The following is a 20,262-nucleotide window of genomic DNA, read 5'->3' as shown; positions in this document are numbered from 1 at the left end:
AAACTTTCCTAAACGTTTTCGAAACAAACTTGAAACAAACGTTTATGTTTTGGTAGTTATAATGCTGAAATATTTATACCTATTGCATCTATTATGAAGCTCGACGCGCAAGCAATCAATCACTGTAAATACTGATTGATCAATCAGTTAATCGTGAAATACATATTCAGTTATTTAAGAAAAAGCAACAACGACAAAAAAAACCCAAAATACAAAACAAAAACCCAAACAAGCACACGACCACAATAAAAACAAAAAACAAAACAAAACAAATAAACAAAACAAAACAAAAACAAAAAAACCCAAAACAACAGAACCCAATCCCCCACCCATACACACCTCCCACCCCGAAAAGAATTCGGCGTTGATTCTTCTCATGAGTACGATGGGCAATGTCCATTTCTGGTGTCCCCCGCAGTGACATTGTTGGACAGCGGCGTAAAAGAAGTTCACTCACAAAGACCACGTGTTCACTCCACAGATCCATCGAACCTCTGATTCGGCTTCATCGGTTTATGCATTCCACAGTGAAATGTCAATGGATGCAAATTGATTTTAATATACACTCCAAGCGAGCTACTTCCAGGACATAAATAGTGTCAATTTCATATGTGAGAATGTTGACATTTTTGTTACTTGCTGTAGATACATCTACTAACTGCTGCTACGAAAGAAGGAGTTTTGGTTGTTGCTGAGTTTGTCAGTTACAAATTCAGATACATGTAGTTTAATACCATGTATGTAATAACTGAACGTAAAGGGCGACTAACGTGATCGGGTGGTGACTAACGGGATCGGGTGGTGACTAACGGGATCGGGTGGCGACTAACAGGATCGGGTGGCGACTAACGGGATCGGGTGGTCAGACTCGACGACGTGGTTGACACATGTCATCGCATCCCATTTGCGTTGATCGATGCTCGTGCTAATGGGTTGTTCGGTCCGGATTCGACTATTTACAGACCGCCGCCACACAGCTAGAATATTGCCAAGTGCGGCGTAAAAAACAATCAATTGATAATTTATCGTATTAACATGTAAATAATAACGTTGTCACGAGCATATGCACCTAGTATAATCTATTTTCTGAAATCAACATATGGGACTTGCATATCTGTGTCGGTTATTGTGTAACACGTGAGTGCATGTACGTAAACTTATACCTTAAAGAAACAGCATAACCTTGTCAGATTGGCAACATAACGTCATATAACAAGCAAACAAAGAGTAAATGATGCTATTTCCCTACAACTATATGATTTAAGAAGACAATAACATGAAAAACAGGTCATATTTCAAAGTGGGAATCTAGTATTCCAAGGAATGTGATGTAAGCGTATCATATTACACATTTTTCGAAAAGCTGTTTTGTCACATATTATTTTTTTGCATGATTAAATTCATTTTAATCTTACATTCTGTGAGTAAATTCAGTGTTTCTATGACTTTCATGATTACTAAATGAGAAGAAATGGCTCCGTTTGACGTGTAACACACACGACGTCCGTGGGAACGCACACCGAGGCAGGTAAACCCATCGACGTAGCTGGCAACGTAAAAATCGCACTGACGTTAAAAACATTCTGGTATAATAGACACAAAGAAAGGTGTATGATTTGTTGTAGACAGACCGAACAACAGAAAACATCATTATAAAGAGAATACCCGGCACGTGCACGGAGCTCGGAGCACGCTACGTTGCATTACTCCTCACAGCGTTATCGAGAGTTGACGTTGCCACCATCAACACATTGTTGATGGCGTCTGAAATATGTGATGAGCAGAGAAAAAAATCATCTATTTTTGTCTAGTGTTTTGATAAATGACGGTTGTTTCCTAACTTGTTAGCTTTGAAATGCATGTATTAATGAAGAAAATACCGAATTCTTGAGATGAGCAAGTGAGTGAATTAAGAGATAACATGAAGTGTTGCGAAGTTTAGATCTCCTCCCGGTAGAATCCGTTCCATCTTATTTACAATTTGCAACTGAGCGGTTTAACTGCGTGAGCTAAACCCGCACCCGTCGTCGACCACGACATGGTCGACTTTCAAATCTCCATCTGCCAAATCCAAAAACTGTTCGTTGTCTGAAAGCTGATGAGCATATATAAGACGATATATGAACAATCTATAAAGTTGTTTCTAAAACCAGCTTGTTTGAAACCAAAAATTCATGTTTTAAATTATCAAAGTTTAATCTATGAGAAAATTATCTAACATGTCTTCAAGTGTTTCATAATCGTCATCAGTTGATATTCAAGTGATGTATCTAGTTCGAAGGGTGTTAATATCTCACTGTTCAATTATCACTGGGGTGGTCTATTGCGTGAGCACGGTCACCAAAAACATTCAGTATGAAACACGTAGACTTCTGTTGGGTTACTGGTAGTCATTCCTTTATGTGGACTATCTGTGTATTCCTTTGTATTTTCTTTTGTATTTTGGTGGAGAAAGTTCCAAACCCGTCTGTGCGGACCTCGTACAATACATCGTTGCACCTGCCCAGCTACATGACGCATGTCTGTAAATAAATGAGGCAGCCCCAGAAAATATTGTGGTTGACATCGTGAGCATCGATCAACACTATTAGGACACGATGACATGCATCAATCACTACGTAGTACCGTTGCTCACTGCTCACTAGTCTGTCGTACAGACCCTGAAGCAAATATATCCAAAAAAACCACGTAAGTCTAGAAAATGTGGCAAGTCTGGTACCCCTAGGTTCAGGAATGAAAGAAGTCTCAGGGATCCATTTCATTATATTATAATTTTTTACTATGAACTTTTTTCTGTAAAATATGTTCATTTCAGAGACTAGTTGTTAGTCTAACAGCTTACCAGTTCTTACAGGAAAACCCATTGCTATATATTAGCTTCCATTCAACGCAGGACCCCCTTCATTATCAGATTTGAATGTGTCTTCCTGTCACAGTCATATGTGCCTTCCCTTTGTAGTCAGGCGTGCCTTTCTTTTCCTTTCACCTTAATCCTGTCACTATCAGGTAGTAATTCTCTCACTGTCACATCTGTCCTCTTTTCACTTTCAATTGTGCTAATGGTGCTTTATTTTCACTTCACATGTGCGCTCCTTTCAGTGTGCTTTGTTTTCACTTTTACATGTGCCACCTTCCCACCTTAGATGTGCCCTTTTTTATAATTGTCGTATGTGACCTTCATTCACTATCATACGTGCCGTATGACCTGCGCCCTTTTTTTCATACTGTCCCCTCTTTTCACTTCGGATGTGCCTTCCTTTCACCGTCACATGTGCCCTCTTTTCACATTCAATTGTGCTAATTGTGCTTTATTTTCACATCACATGTGCCCTCTTTTATACAGAGACAATTACAGTGGCGTAGTTTATAAAATTGTAGCGAGATTGATACAACTTCAGTCATATTTTGGAATTTCCTGGACATGGGGATTTTCAAAATTAGCATTCTGACTTTTACTGATTTCTCAATGAGCCCATTTTGTTGATATCTACCACTGACACGATAAGGGTCACTCAATTATCAATGACATTTCTCATCAGTTTCAAGGAATGCGCGATAGTCCCGACTGCCCTAATGAGGGGTCACGACACATGCTGACCAGCGTTCAATGGCCTCCGGTTGTCCGAAACTTGACCGTGTGTCGTCAATATCGCGGTTCACGGGACGCTTAATTACATCAGGTTAAACTCTGAGTCAAATTTACGTATAAAGCAAATTAACGTTCCCCAAGAAAATCAATGGATATTAAAGTGAGTGAACTTAGTTTTACGCCGCTTTTACCAATATTTTAGCAATATCACGGCGGAATGGGCTTCACACATTGAACTAGTATAGGGAATCCACCCCGGGTGCTCGGCGTGACGAGGGAACGCTTTAACCACTAGGCTACCCCACCGTCCCGAAAAATAAAGGAGTGAGTATGCTTCAGGCCGCTTTAGCAGTATTCCAACAATATCAGGGCGGGACACACCAGAAATGGGCTTCACACATAGAACCCATGTGGGGAATCAAACCCGAGCTCTGATGTGACAAAAAGGCCGCTTTAGGCACTAGGCTACCAGTAGTATTAAAGGACCGCTACAGCCTCTTAATGTATACCTGCTAAGACGCATTGATTGGTAGCGCTGAATGCATGGGTTTGGTTTTAGGCCGCATTGGGCAATATTAAAGCAATATCGCCTGAAATGGGCTTCACACATTGTACCAATGTGGGGAATCGAACCTGGTCTTCGGCGTGACGAGCAAACGCTTTGACCATGAGACTACCCCACAGCCTTTGCTATAGTTGAAGACGTGATGAGTGTGGAATTAGGGATTGATATAAAAAACATGTTTATGTAATAGTTGATATTGAAACCGATACGTTATATTCTTTTTCAAAATACAATATTATCGAATAAGACATTTATCAAGTAAAGTGAATGAGCGAGTGTGTGCGGTTTTGACTGAGTAAGCGGTTAACCGCTTGAACAATATTCCAGTGTTTCCTACAGTTACTGCTTGACAAGTATTAATAAGCCAGCGCAGTGAACGTGTTTGTGTCAAGCAGGCGGGGCAAGTAATCTGAACGAATACACTTGGTTCCTAAAGGTAGATTGGCAATTAAGCACATGCAATACATGCTGACCGTGGCGTGCTATTAATAACCGTTTAGTTCAGCAAAACACCATCACGACACGATTCGCGTAAGGAAATTGAACTTTTCAATATTTAGGCGACAACCTGTTTCCCTCTTGTTTCAAATGGAATGTTCTGGAGAGCGTTCACATATGTTTAAATTGGATCATTTGGGGTCTTTCTCAGTGGATTCTCGATAGTTTATTACATATATGGGTAGGGTGAGTGAGTGAGTGAGTTTAGTTTTACGCCGCACTCAGCAATATTACAGCTATATGGCAGCGGTCTGTAAATAATCGAGTCTGGACCAGACAATCCAGTGATCAACAACATGAGCATCGATCTGCGCAATTGGGAACCGATGACATGTGTCAGCCAAGTCAGCGAGCCTGACCACCCGATCCCGTTAGTCGCCTCTTACGACAAGCTGAGTCGCCTTTTATGGCAAGCATGGGTTGCTGAAGGCCTATTCTACCCCGGGACATATATGGGTAGGAGGGCACAGGGTAGTATTTCCCTGTAAGTTCCTTGGGAGTTTTCACTTTTTGGTGAGTGTTGATTGGCTGTTTGAGAAAACAGAACAACCAGTGACCGCGTGGAGATATGCGGATTTCCCTACATCGCGGGCTTCTTATGCAGAATGCTGCTTTAATTTTAGTGTTTTGTAGATTGAAAATTGATATGGATATGAAAACAATAACAAACTCTTTACGGGGAATGACAGATTATCTTTCCCGCGCTGTATTAATGATGTAATTATCTTGCCAAAGCTCGAGAATTACGTAAATAATAGACCTCGGGAAAGATAATATGTCATCCTCCGTCACTCGTTATTTCTTGTCAAAGTCAGAAGTATCAAGTGTCCGTATAATAAGCATGTAAAACAAGTCACTGAGCTCGTGCAGGATTTAAAGTCGTCGTTTTTGAAATCATCCGCGTTCGATGCCCACGACAGTGATGTGAGTCGTTGGCCGTTAAACAAACATAAGTGATAATCACTCACTGACTCACATATGTAAGTTACCGTTGAATTCGGTACCTTGTGAGCTCCGGGGTAGAATAGGCCTTCAGTAACCCATGCTTGCCACAAAAGGCAACTATGTTTGTTGTAAACGCGACAAACGAGATCTGGTGGTCAGGCTCGCTGACTTGGTTGACACGTGTCATCAGTTCCCAGATGCACAGATCGATGCTCATGCTGTTGATCACTGGGTTGTCTTGTTCAGACTCGATTATATACCGACCGCCGTCATATAGCGGGAATGTTGCTGAGTGCGACGTAAAACTAAACTCACTCACTCATCAGGTGAGAAAGAGGAGTGTGAAAGCTCACTGCGCTCAACAGGCTGCATGAGTTGAATACTCCCTAGGGAGAAGAGTTGCTTAACAAGAATACCTGAAAAAAGGCATTTGTCGATCACAACATGAGGGCGGGGACATCACTTACTGGCTCAAAATCATACACCTATTTGTGGAATCGAACTCGGCGTGACGAAACAAACGCTTCCGCTACTAGCCTGTCCGTTGTCCTTTTTCAGAGCTCAGTTTTACCTCACCTGGCAGTGGGATAGCCTCGTGATTATAGCGATCGCTCGTTATGCCGAAGACCCGGTTCGATTCCAAACATGGGCACAGTGTGTGAGATCCATTTCTGGTGTCCCCCGTCGTGATGTTGCTGAAATTTGGCTAAAAGCTGCGTAGACATAAACTCACCTCACCTTGAAAGAAAACAAAATGATGGTCCCTCGGCACTGCTTATCTTTCAGTACACACAGCAGTCCTGATGAACACTTCAGATGTTTAATGAGGCATCTGGGGATTATACCACCCTGTAAATTCACTTAAAGCAAAACCAATGTAGCGTGTGACTCTCACGTTTTGCCTAAAATTTAACATTAGGCTCCAGTGTCACATTAAGGCGACATTAGTCTTCAACAGAAAGTAGCATCGGCCGAAGAAGCTGCGAACCCAGGGCGACGGAAGGTGGGCAAGATCATCCCCATGGCAACGAAGCCGTGCCGTGAATTTCGAGCTGGTCGAAAGTTAAAGGTTTTATGTGCTATTTATCACGAGGGGTGGGGGAGGGTGTGTGTGTTGGAAACAGAACTGTCTCTCTCGTAATGACCAGTTTCCCCGCTCCCCGGACCGACGTAGCGATCTCAATGACGGCTTCGTGTGTGTCTAAGCGTGTAGTGCCTGCATCCGGGTCCTTGGCGTAAGACAATGATCAGTGGACCAGACTGCGCGCAGTAGCTTTAGTACTGGACTTAATTAGCGACTACGCAAAAACTTGCACGCAGCAGACTTGTCACTGTCACCAAATATCGGTCTAGCATCCCATGTGTGAGCGTTAACAGATAGCGTGAGTATGTGAGTATGGTTTTACGCCGCTTTTAGCAATATTCCAGCAATATCACGGCGGGGACACCAGAAATGGGATTCACACATTGTACCCATATGGGAGATCGAACCCGGGTCTTTGGTGTGGTGAGTGAACGGTTAAACCACTGGGTTCGACTCACCACCCCTATACCGATTAGAATGGCAGGTATATGATAGTTTCATTCAGTTCTCATCACAAACCTTCACACAATCGCCAGAAATTGTGAGTGAGTGAGTTTAGTTTTACGTCGCACTCAGCAATATTCCAGCCATGTGGCGGCGGTTTGTAAATAATCGAGTCTGGACCAGACAATACAGTGATCAACAACATGAGCATCGATCTGCGTAACTGGGAACCGATGACATGTGTCAACCAAGTCAGCGAGTCTGACCACCCGATCCCGTTAGTGCCAGAAATAGGGTGCGGTGGGATAGCCCAGTGGTTAAACAGTTCCATGAGTTCGCTCGTCAGGCCTTACACTCATGTTCGATTCCCCATGACAGATGCGAAAGATGTACGTAAACAATACATAGCATAGAGTGTCATGAGTTCGTCATAAAATGTGTGTGCGTGTGTGTGTTTGTATGCGTCTGTTCGCGCGGCCTCATGCATGTACTCCAATGTATGAATGTACGTGCGTGAATGCCTATGAGTATATATGAGAGCGCGTTCGTGACCGTGCGTATGTGTTTTTGGGTGTATATGGATGTTTTAGGGTTATTTTCTAGCATTTCAATCAATATTTATAGGAAGACATGCATAATAATATGTACGTGTGCGGGCATGCATTTGCGCGTGCGTTTGCGCGCGTCTGCTTGTACCAGTCTACGGCAAATTCCAGTTTTACAGTGCCAGCCAACCAGACTGCCAAAATCAGGCACTGATACAGCAAGTATCACACATCTAATAATATCTAATATCTAATATCTAATAATGATACTATAAACACTGCACACCATCGACGACCCCTGAAGGTCCGGGGTAGAATAGACCTTCAGCAACCTGTGCTTGCCACAAAATGCGACATATATCAACAAAAGTGGTTGGGAATTGTTTCATTATCAACAAAGTGTAAGTATTACTCAACACTAAAAACCCACATTTATACTGAAGGTTATCTATCATGTGTAAATGTTAAGAAATTCAGAACAGCATTATCACGTTTTCGTTGCTCATCCCATGATTTATTGATTGAAAAGGGGAGATTTATGAATATAAAAAGAGAAGATAGACTATGTAAATGTTGCACTAACAATGCAATAGAAGACGAATATCATTTCCTTCTTGTCTGTCCAGCATTTGATACACTACGCAGAAAATATATGAAAGAATACTATTTTGTACATCCATCGATTGCCAAATTCTCTTCACTGTTGACGTGTTCAAATGAAAAGGTAATCCAAAATATTGCAATTTTTATTCACAAAGCTATGCTATCCAGACAATTCTTCTATAAATGATATGTATATGGAGTGCGCCCTACAAATGATATAAAGATATGTGTGATATCGAGAAGTGAGTGATTTAGCATGATACTATATTACATTTGCTAAAATGTCATGTATATGATTTGATATGCCATTATATATGATGTACAAGCTGATCTCTGACATATGATATATAGGATATGACGTGAGACGATGATATGATGTATTATGATATGGTATGATACTATTTCCGATGTGAGAACATATATGATACGACATGACATGACATGGTACCATCTGATATCATATGATCTAATATGACGTGATACAGCATTATATGGTATGATATGACTCCATGATATTATACTACTTTATATCATGAGTAGTATGATGTGTGTTTTATACTATAGGCCTGAGGCCTTTCAGTATTGAAATAAATAAACTAAACTAAAATGCGACTATGCTTGTCGTAAGACGCGACAAACGGAATAGGGTGGTCAGGTTCGCTGACTTGATTGACACATGTAATCGGTACCCAATTGCGCAGATCAATGCTCATGTTGTTGGTCACTGGATTGTCTGGTCCAGACTCGAATTTTCACAGACCGCCGCCATGTAGCTAGAATATTGCTAAATGTTGCGTCAAACTAGACTGTCTCTCACACACGCACGCATGCACGGACGCAGAGACACACAAACCATTCACCTTCCACTCCGGAATTCAAACGAAGCTTTCGCAGGTCCGGAGTAGTACAGATACTGACAATGGAGTTATAGTATGCGCGATGTGCGAGACTGTCCACGTATATATCTCCGTTATACTTCCTGTCACCAAGTAAACAAAGACATGCTTGTCAGCTACAGCAATTATCAGTGCAACGTGCTGAGATACAGAACACTGGATGTCAGCAATACTCCTACTTCCTATGAATGAATTAACAAAGGCAGCATTGCCAGTTCAGGAGGAAGGCTCGGCGCATTGTGCTGAGTCATCAATACTAACGGAGACGTGTTAATGTCACAATTCAAACGTTTTCTTTGTTTGTCGGTTAAACCTAAACTCGGAGGTAATATTCCATCTGTAAGACACCATACTTAATCATAATCGAAAATGGAATAAAGAGCGACCATGAACATCGATGTATGCATTTAAGATATCCATCAACAAAGGCAGCATTTCGTTTACAGTGTATGAAAAACAGGTAAACGTAATTGAAGACTACATAAGACCCCACAGACTTAAGTCACCATACCCCTCTTCTCCCTCTAGCCCTCACACCTCAGCACCATCACTTCACCCCTCACAACTGATCCTGGTGTAATAAAGGATATCGTCTGAGTTTTAATAATCTAATAATAGTATACTACATCCGTGCATTACATGTCTTTTTCTAAGCAATATCCAACTGCTCTTTCTTGGGCATCACCGACGTCAGCAGATTGCGCCCAATGGAGTGGTCGGTCACTTCGCGACAAAGTCGTGTTGGATGCTTTCGTTAGGTTTGTTCTCGAGATCACGTGTTCAAGAGGCAGGGCATATCGCGCGGTAATGCTCACTGTAGATGGCACCTAGTCTGTTTGCGTGTTTGCGATCTTGGGTCGCTCTCCGTCTGAGGAAATCGGGGGTATCGCGGGAGTGACCCCTAGTTCAGTAATGACGTGTTTATATCAACTGCGGATAATGAAGAAATGGCGACCAGCTGCAGACGGCATTTATAGTCCAGAGCGAGCGGGAATGAATGTCGTAGCTTGTTTTGCGGACCAATGAAGCTATTTTACGTTGTTACAAAATATCCTTCTGGCTACATCGCGACGTTTTGAGATAGCATGCTTGAAAATCGGATATAATGATGAGAATGAATGTTGTTATCAAAGTCACGGCGAAGGACGCCAGAAATGGGCTAGACACATTGTACCAATGTGGAGATCGAACCCGGGTCTTCGAGATGACGAGCGGACGCTTTTCCCACAAGGAACACCACATGACACCTGTGACCGTGACCCAGTTGCGAAGTCTGATGCTGATGCTTTGGTCACCGGATTTTCTGTTCATATAGCTGAGTGTGGCGTTAAACGGCAACTTAATAAACAGGTTTATTTCCGGGGCACAGGTCTGACTTGGCGGCAGGAACTCAATACTATAATCTCGGTCCATGGAAAAAAACTAACAGTGACAGGGTTGGAGAAGAATGGGACAGGGTTGGAGATGAAACAGATAGAGTTCCGAGATAAATGGAACTTGGTTCGAGATGAAAGAAACGGGAACGCTGAGCTCGTGCACCAGAGTCCTTAATAATACTGATATTCCGTTATTTTGTATACATTTCGTGCCCATCAGCATGATAAGAACTTTTTCGGATATTATTTGTAAATCGGAGCAAAGCCAGGGTTGATCTGGACACACATAGTCTTTCCACGATTCCCAGTCTCATTAAATCACAAACATCTTTCTGAACAAGATTGTACGATCACCTGCAATGTGACGTCATCCAAAACAACACGGACAGAACATTGCATTATTATCAAGCTGCACGTGAAGCACATGCAAAAGGTATGACACTACTGCTGACTACAATCGACGACACAGCAAGGTCCCTTCGTGCAAAGCGTGATGCTAAAAGCAAAACACGTGGCTGCATACTAAGGGGACATTTGGCACCGCTGCGGGCACCTATTGTCGCCTCGCATTATTTTCGATGATGATACGCTTGTCTCCCTGTGAAGCTAAGGGACTCAAGCTATCACAAGGCTATCGTTTTTCACAGGCATGCCGATCGTATAAATATATTGATGGTTCTCGTGGAAGGAATAATAAGACCTGTGTGACGACCTCAATGAATACGAATGAACGGTTCAATCCAAATTGTACCGGGGTGAGATGTATGTTGTCACCAGAAACAATTTTGCGCATGAGGCTGCCTCGTGTGAAAACGTACACTGAACATGTGGTCTATGTACACACGCAAAGTACCTGCCCACACTTTTGATATCGCCACTACTCACGCCTAGATAATCCAAGAAGGGAACGAATGACTGCTGTTACCTCGTGACCCCCTCAACCCGTGAAGATCCTGTTATCACTGATCTTCAGTACCCCATGCTTGTCTCAGGTTTAAAGCATTCGTTCGTCACACTGTTCGTCGTCAGACCCACTTTCTATTCCCAATATATACTTTCAAAAGAAACACTAATTAAAAGACTTAAACATGATAGCTTACCTTATTGGGATTTAATTGTTTTCGTATTTACAGACCGCCGCCATATGGCTATAATATTGCAGAGTGTGGCGTAAAACTAAACTCACTCACTTATTTTTTTCGAAACCCGCGTTTCTCTTGCTGTTTAGTATATGTACAATGAGCGAATCCCATTTTCTAGTGTTCACCGTAGTGGTATTGTGTGTTGCTCAAGCGGCGTAAAACTACCCTCACTCATGTGATCCCCTGACATTCTTATGCATGCCATAGTATTCAAACTGCGTAGATCAATGCTCATGATGTCAATCACTGGAGACCCTTGAAGGTCCCGGGGTAGAATAGGCCTTCAGCAACCCATGCTTGCCATGAAAGGCGACTATACTTGTCGTAAGAGGCGACTAACGGGATCGGATGGTCAGGCTCGCTGACTTGGTTGATTCATACATTGGAGTACATGCATGAGGCCGCGCAAACAGACGCATACAAACACACACATGCACACACATTTTATGACGAACTCATGACACTCTATGCTATGTATTGTTTACGTACATCTTTCGCATCTGTCATGGGGAATCGAAAATGAGTGTTAGGCCTGACGAGCGAACTCATGGAACTGTTTAACCACTAGGCTATCCCATCGCACCCTATTTCTGGCACTAAGGGGATCTGGTGGTCAGACTCGCTGACTTGGTTGACACATGTCATCGGTTGCGCAGATCGATGCTCATGTTGCTGATCACTGGATTGTCTGGTCCAGACTCGATTATTTACAGACCGCCGCCATTTTGCTGGAAAACTGCAGAGAGCGGCGTTAAACAACATGCGACCAAACAAACAAGAAACCTACAGATCTAAATGCAGTTTGCATGACGGCTCCAAGGTAGTACAGTTATTAGTCGGAAAGGCATTTGTGCAAATCTGGGCCTAGATTTTCGAGGCTCTCTTAACGTTAAGATAGGCGTAAGTTAATGGTAATGTTTGGCACTTACGACCATCTTCGCACTTAGAGACCTTTGAAAATCTAGGCCCTTGGATACATCGGCTAAAGTTATAGGACTTCGTTGTAATTCGATAGCAATCGCGTCACCCATGCAGAACGTTCCTGAGAAAGATTATCATTAACCCATGAAGTTAACACAATACAGAATCCATATTCTGCAGTATCTGTAGTCACCCTAATATGCCATTTCATTTCAACCTGCAATAACACAGTAACGTTTAAGAAAACATTACACATCAAGCGTGTCTTGTAAATTTGATAAAGTAATTCACTGCGAAACTGAATGACAGCCCCTTATAACAAGATTAACCATTCACGTAACCAATTCGGAGGGTGCGTCTGTCAATCAACATTGTCACGTGATGTCTATGCGCGTTTACGTCTATTTCTAGTAACGGTCTGCGCAGCTATCCTCGTTATCCCTCAATACGTTTAGGGGAAAATATTTCTTAACTCGCTGAAAAACATATTTGGAACAGTCGACCTCAGTGAAATATATTCTAAAAAAAAAATGAAATATAACAAATAAACCTCAAACGTCGATGTGTTATATTTGAAACGATCATATATCGATTTATATGTTCAGATCACTTCAAACGAGACATCTGTAAAGAATGGCGTTTCTCGATACACGTATTCTGTACTCTTGATGTTTTATTCCAACCAGAGATAAATACTTATTGATCAGTGTCTCATGCCCAACTATAGCATTCCAAAGAGAAGTGTTTTCTAAGAAACTGACATGCTGCCGTTTTCAGAAAATAGATAGACAGGTTGACGGATTTCACTGAGAGCTGATAGACAAGCCAGGCGGGCAGGTAGGTAGTGAGATAGACAGGGTAGATAGATGGTAGACGAACCGACTTCCCATCCGTTGGCAGCTCGCCTGGCAGGTTTTCGGAAGGAAGCAGAGAAAGGTTTACATGTATATCTAAAAGTTTCTTGGCGTCGGGATAAGTAAGACTAATCGCGAGAGATGTACATTGGATGGTGCTTGTATCAGCACTGGTCGGGAACTGGTCAACGGAGTCGGATTATCTCTCAGACCGTGTCTTCATATCGGCAAATTATTGTCGGTTCACCGTGAAGGTTGGATACACTCGCTATTAATCAAATCAGAATTGAAAGTTTGATTGTCTACTGTATTGCACTACGTTAGAAATCGAACTTTGACGGATTGGTATCACGCAACGCATGATCATTGAGCAATTATCTGTCCCAGACAGGGCATTGATAAGCATGAGATGGAATGACGGACTTAGGTAAGTATTGGCACTTAAGAATACCTATGGGAAACTGAGGTCATGTCAAACTGGATGTTATCCATGAAGGTCAGACACGACTAAGATACGGATGGGCACCCCAGAAAGGACCAACATATATATAGACAGGTCAAAGACCTATTTGGTATGTCAGCATGACCTAAGTTTGCATTGGCACGTTTGAAACGGCCTGTGTAACTCTGTAAAGATAAGCAACAACAGCATTTGTTGTAAATCTGTAAGGATATAGAACGACAGTACTGGTTGTAACTCTGTAAAGATAAGGATAAGTAACGGCAGGACTGGTTGTAAATCTGTAAGGATAAGTAACGACAGTACTGGTTGTAAACCTGTAATGATAAGTAACGACGGCATTGGGGTGGGATGGGGTGTGGTGGTTTGGGGTCAGACACGATGTAGGTAACTATGTATTGAACAGACACGATTCGGGTAAGTACTGCCACGTAGGATACGAGTATGTATTGGGCGGATAGGACTGATGCATGGATAGATCAGACAGGACAGAGGTAAGTACAAGGTGTCAGACAGGACAGAGGTAAGGACAAGGTGTCAGACAGGACAGAGGTAAGTACAAGGTGCCAGACACGACTGAGATGAGTGTAAGGTGCCACCCACGACTGAGGTAAGTATAAGGTGTCGGACAGAACTGACATACGTTTAAGGTGTCAGACACAACTGAGATAAGTATAAGGTGTCAGACACGACTGAGATAAGTATAAGGTGTCAGACACGACTGAGATAAGTATAAGGTGTCAGACACGACTGAGATAAGTATAAGGTGTCAGACACGACTGAGATAAGTATAAGGTGTCAGACAGGACAGAGGTAAGTACAAGGTGCCAGACAGGACAGAGGTAAGTACAAGGTGTCAGACAGGACAGAGGTAAGTACAAGGTGTCAGACACGACTGAGATGAGTGTAAGGTGCCACCCACGACTGAGGTAAGTATAAGGTGTCGGACAGAACTGACATACGTTTAAGGTGTCAGACACAACTGAGATAAGTATAAGGTGTCAGACACGACTGAGATAAGTATAAGGTGTCAGACACGACTGAGATAAGTGTTAAGTGTAAGACAGGACCGAGCTCAGTATAAAATGTCAGAGAGCACCGAGGTAAGATTAAGGTGTCAGAGACAACTTAGGTAAAAAGGAGGTGTTAGGAACGACTGTGGACAGGTTAGACAGGACTTTATCCATGGGCGGTCAGACACGACACATAACTGTCGGTACCTCTGGAAGGACAACTAATTATGTAGCTTTTAAACCAGGTCTCAGCATTTCAGTTGCAAACCACCATGTCAGCCTGGTGCGGTATAAAGCCAGGAGTAATGCAGGCCTGGATATCTACCACTTAAGAGAAGGGCCTAGATATTTACCACTATGGTGAAGCCGTCAATCGCGGGAATAATGCTGACATTTGAGGAACCATTATCAAACAGAATCTAGGACACAAAACAACGATCATAAAATTCCAACATGCTGAACGGACGCAAGCTTGCACATCGACATTGGCAAATCCAAGGGTTCGGGGTTCGGGGTTCGGGTGGTTCTCCAGTCACATACCTATATTCTGTGTACACTTCTCTCGAACTCCGAGACAGACAAACCTGCCTTCTAACAGGTAAAAGCTAGGTCTCTGAATACATAAAATTCTGACTGAATAATAATTCCATTTAAATAGATAAATATCCCAACTCGCGATTGGGACGTTCCTTGTTATAATTAATCTTCAGTAAACCATGGTTGTAAAAGGCGATTAACGGATCAGATGGTCACGCTCGATGACTTGCAACAACAACAACAAAAAAAACCAACAACAACAAAAAAAAAAAAAAAAAAAAACCAAACCAAAAAAAAAAAACCAAACCAAAAAAAAAACCCCAAAAAACAACAAACAAAAAACTGCTTCATAGAGAGGATAAATTATCTCTTGTATAGCATTCCACGAAGAACTGGGACTAAACTATAAACTCCAAACATAAAAGTTTCATATTGCACAGAAGACGTGGTGGGAGGTAGACAAACGCATAGTCTCTGAATATATATATAACTATACTTGTAACAAATAAACTCATTTAAACTGAAAGGACCCCAAAGGAGACCAGGGATTGAAGCTTGGGGAAATCTCGACTTGCTTCATTCAGTGATTTAACACTGCGGGGAGGTCCGGGCTGCAGGGAAACCAAATATGGTTCAGGGACTTTGAGACAAATTAGATGGAAGGAAAATATTGTGGTTCAGGAACTGTAAAACAGACTAACTAGTGGCATTCTTAATAGCCACGTTGCCTTCATCCCAGGAAAACAGAAACTGTCAGTGGTTCCAGCCAAATGCAGGAAGCATGAAGATCGTATGATACCAAGTGACACATGTGCTCAACCGCGTTTCTTCCGCGAAAGAAATCTTATACTTGGATGCGAAAATCTGATCCAATTTTGTGATAATGGGGGGATGAGATGAAAAAAAAAATGATCTCTCTCGCCGACCCCCCAGTAAACAAGCATCCAAGCTATCTGTCGAGAGATAGCTCAATTAGAACACACCTCGGCAACCTTTGAAAACCCGTGTGTCGTGAGAGTGAAAGCTATCTCTTCTGTTTATTTTACCGGACTTACACAAATAGGATCATTGTGCTAAGAACCAACGGGCATGGTGTGATAACATACATAAACATATGTCTAGATATGAATCTCTGTTTTTAAGAGCCGACAGCTCTAAAACCACATAAGTTCTCCGGGGTATTTTAACAATATTGCTGCTGTGCGTATATTTAAATGAGGACAAGAAAACGTACTAGCAATCAAACAACTCTCCAAGAGTAAAGATTCTGGTTATCACTGGAATGAAGTGATTTGGGAGTTTGGAACACTGAGCTCTGAATGTTAGTAGCGGTGGTCTGGTAATAGTGGAATCTGGATCGGACAATTCAGTGATGGGTATTTAGAGAAAGCTTGAACTGGCTTGGTACTTGAGCACACTGCTATGCTAGCACACTAGGGTGACACAATAGGGTGACATACTATGGTGGCAGGTTACAGTGACAACTCGGGTAACACGCTGTGATGGCAGACTAGGGTGACACACGATGATGGCAGACTAGGGTGACATACTATGGTGGCATGCTAGGTTGACACACCATGATGGCAGACTAGGGTGCCACACTATGATGGCAGACTAGGGTGACAAACTATGATGGCAGACTAGGGTGACACACGATGATGGCAGACTTGGGTGACACACTATGATGGCAGACTAGGGTGCCACACTATGATGGCAGACTAGGGTGACACACTCTGGTGACATACTTTAATGACACACTTCCAAGCCTTGAATTTGACCACGCCATTACGTTCCTTAATGCGACAAGCACTGGCAACAAGAGACCAGTTCTAGCCTGCAATCCATCAGGGAAAAAAAGGAAAAAAAACTTTGAAAATACATTGAAGAGGAAACGCTTTTTGACAACGTGAGCGTATACTCACATGTGACATCAATATTCCATATTACGTACGACACGTTATCACAGCAGGTGTGGATACGTCAGGGGCGTGTGCAAACACACATGCGGAGATTGAGTAATCGCCCTGTTAGTTGCGAAACAATCAATTACAACTCTACAGATCAGTGGGCATATCATGCATTATTTATGTAACTTATGCATGCGTGTTAGCAAGTGATAAACGACGACATGTGACATGTATTGGTACTGACACATGAATCTTTGTCATACCACCATATGATTCAAATACGAAACTGTCATAAATTATTCTGAATGAATTTGTACGGAGCTGGCACCGATCAGCTGATCGTGGGTTTTGGTGCAGTGGGGTTCCAGACTGCGCGTTTAATGGTTGTTAGCAGTAACAGTGATTGCTAATTACAGTTCTGTTTGTGCAGACTTTGTGCACTGACTCACACATATCTTTTAAAATTCAATATTTGATTCACGTGGGGTGTCGGGATGAGAATGGTCCCTAGCTTTGTGAACTGATTAATTGCGTGTCAGTGAACTCAAGGCTCGGGGGAAGGGGGCATAGTTATTCATGACATCGACCACTGGATTGTCTATTTCAGACTAAACAATTTACATTCGGAAGCTATACAGCTGGAATTTTACAAGTTGAAGCATTTAACAGAGAAAATATCTGCTAATTAAATGTTTTAACAGTTTGATGAATAAAGAGATAGTAGTTGGGGTAATAGTATGGAGATACTACCATAAGGAGAACTGGCGTTGTATTGAATATGTGTATATTCAAACTAGCAATGGTATATGAAAGTGTTATTACAGCGTGTACATGAAGAAAGAGCATATCTTCGCTTCCAGTGCAATCCATTGAATGCCTGATCTAGAAATAATGTGTTGACATATCTTGTAAGTTTTTCATAACAAAACCTGAATATCATAATATCCATATTTCGTTATTCATCATCATCTGTTCATCATCAATAAGTAAAAAATGTTTTCTCCGACAGCACACACGGCGGGTAATTTGTGTACGTAAACAACATCCCAGTTGAAACCGTAACAGCTTAGCTCGCCTCTCCGTAACAATTCATTACTCATGTCTCAAAGATAACCCATGAACGTCACGGAGGGAGTATGTTCATCCTTCGCGGAAAAAACCCTGAAAGGAACAACAATAAACAGAAACTAAGGAACATCGCCACATGGCGTATGATACGCTACGCCCATCGCTGCGTATAATATAGAGCAAGACCCCGAAAGTAATATAAGTTCCACTCACCACATTTCTTGGTATCCGTGATAGTCTAGGTACTCCGAGAGAATCGCAACTGTGTACCCGAAATAGGATCCCTCTGGACCGGAGAAAAATTTCGGATCACGAGTGTCGATATTGAAGGCGTGTACGTTCGTCACAGACGCCGTCCCAAGGAATGTGATCAGAAATCCGACATAAGAATACATCATCAAGGAACTCGAACACGTCTTTGCATTGAAGGTTTCAAATTTGGAAAAGTTGCAGACAGTTGGTTTTCGTGTAGATGTGCCGCCAGTTTGTGGAATTATTTAAATCTGCGAATTAAGAATGAACGTGCGTGGTAATGACTCCAACCTGCAGACTTCCTCTCATAGAGTTTTCAAAACAACCAACCAGTCGACGCGCTCCGAATGTGTGGTCAAGATGCAGAAACCTCGGGTTGCTATGGAATGTCACCGTTACCATGCGACCTCGCAGCGGAAATGAAACACAGGCAAGCCAACAAACATCTACACGGCGAGATGGTTCAAACTTTTCAACTTTTTACAGCGCTGCCAACATCATCCGACGAGAGCCCCTCCTGACTTTATACTGAGATATACAACGGAATCAGCTGAGAGAGTTATCGTCTGCTACTCGCTTGAGTTCGACTGGGAGACCGCGCGCGCGAAGCGGAAAATAATTGGCTGGTGCTTCCGTCGCTCCAAATATCAAACCTATTTAGTCATCGCCATCGTTTGATTTGTCACCTCGTGGCGATAGCGATACTTTGTCTAAGAATATCCTTAACAATATTTCATCCTCGTAGAAGAGGATTGAAAGATCAACAGACATCTGCAGTGGTAGACACTAGTAATTAGAAAAGTCCATATGTTTCATTTTCGAACCTGTTGATCAACCGACTGACTGAAAACTAGTCAAGATGTCTACCTTCAAGAGCTGTTGCATACACAATATGTCTACTTGAAAAATCATCGTCATTTCAGCCAGGAGCAGTGAGGTAGCCTAGTGGTTAAAGCGTCCGCTCGTCACGCCGAATACCCGGGTTCGATTCCCCACATGGGTACAGTGTGTGAAGCCCATTTCGGCCCTCCCCTGCTGTGATATTGCTGGAATATTGCTAAAAGCGGCGTCAAACCAAAGTCAGTCATCCACTCTCTCAATTGTTACTGCCAAGATCGATTCATCTTCTGTTCCACGTGCCGCGATAACAGTTTCGGTGTTGTCTGGCAACAACCTCGCTGTTCGAATTTTTGACAACGATGTCATTGAAGTTGTGTAAAACAGAACTCAAAAACATCTTACTTTGACAAGTGCCACTGACACGTGGCTCAGCTTTTGCATGCTCTATGACTTCGCGTCAAACATCAGACATAGAAATCTAATTATTCCATGTGGAAAATTCCGATCCTCCAAACAGCTACAACCTACTGAGAAGTTGAGCACATCCATTGCCTTGTGATATTTCAAAGCTTGCGGTTGAAGTCAGCATTTGTTGACGTGTATGCAAGGGCATTATCCGATCTCAGGGATTTGTGTTTTAAGAATATATTTTTCAGGATCAATTTCATATTGATTAAAAGCCTTGCATGGTTCTGCCTTCTTGTAAGATAAAGTTGAAACGCG

At 42.4% G+C, this 20,262-nt stretch overlaps 1 protein-coding gene across 1 annotated transcript in view; it reads right to left on the bottom strand.

Moving 5' to 3' along the window:
• LOC137256236 (integrin alpha-4-like) overlaps positions 1-19,213 on the bottom strand; it is a 101,322-nt gene extending 82,109 nt beyond the window's left edge. Inside the window, exon 1 of the mRNA XM_067793959.1 lies at positions 18,661-19,213. Coding sequence (XP_067650060.1) covers positions 18,661-18,845 — 185 coding nt within the window. The 5' untranslated portion in view covers positions 18,846-19,213. The remainder of the gene's footprint in view (positions 1-18,660) is intronic.
• Between the last annotated feature and the right edge of the window lie 1,049 nt (positions 19,214-20,262).

The sequence above is a fragment of the Haliotis asinina genome, chromosome 11, assembly GCF_037392515.1.
Source record: "Haliotis asinina isolate JCU_RB_2024 chromosome 11, JCU_Hal_asi_v2, whole genome shotgun sequence".
In the NCBI taxonomy this organism is placed as follows: domain Eukaryota; kingdom Metazoa; phylum Mollusca; class Gastropoda; order Lepetellida; family Haliotidae; genus Haliotis; species Haliotis asinina.
The sequence above is the reverse complement of the archived record's forward strand: the minus strand, read 5'-3'. Positions and strand labels throughout refer to the sequence as shown.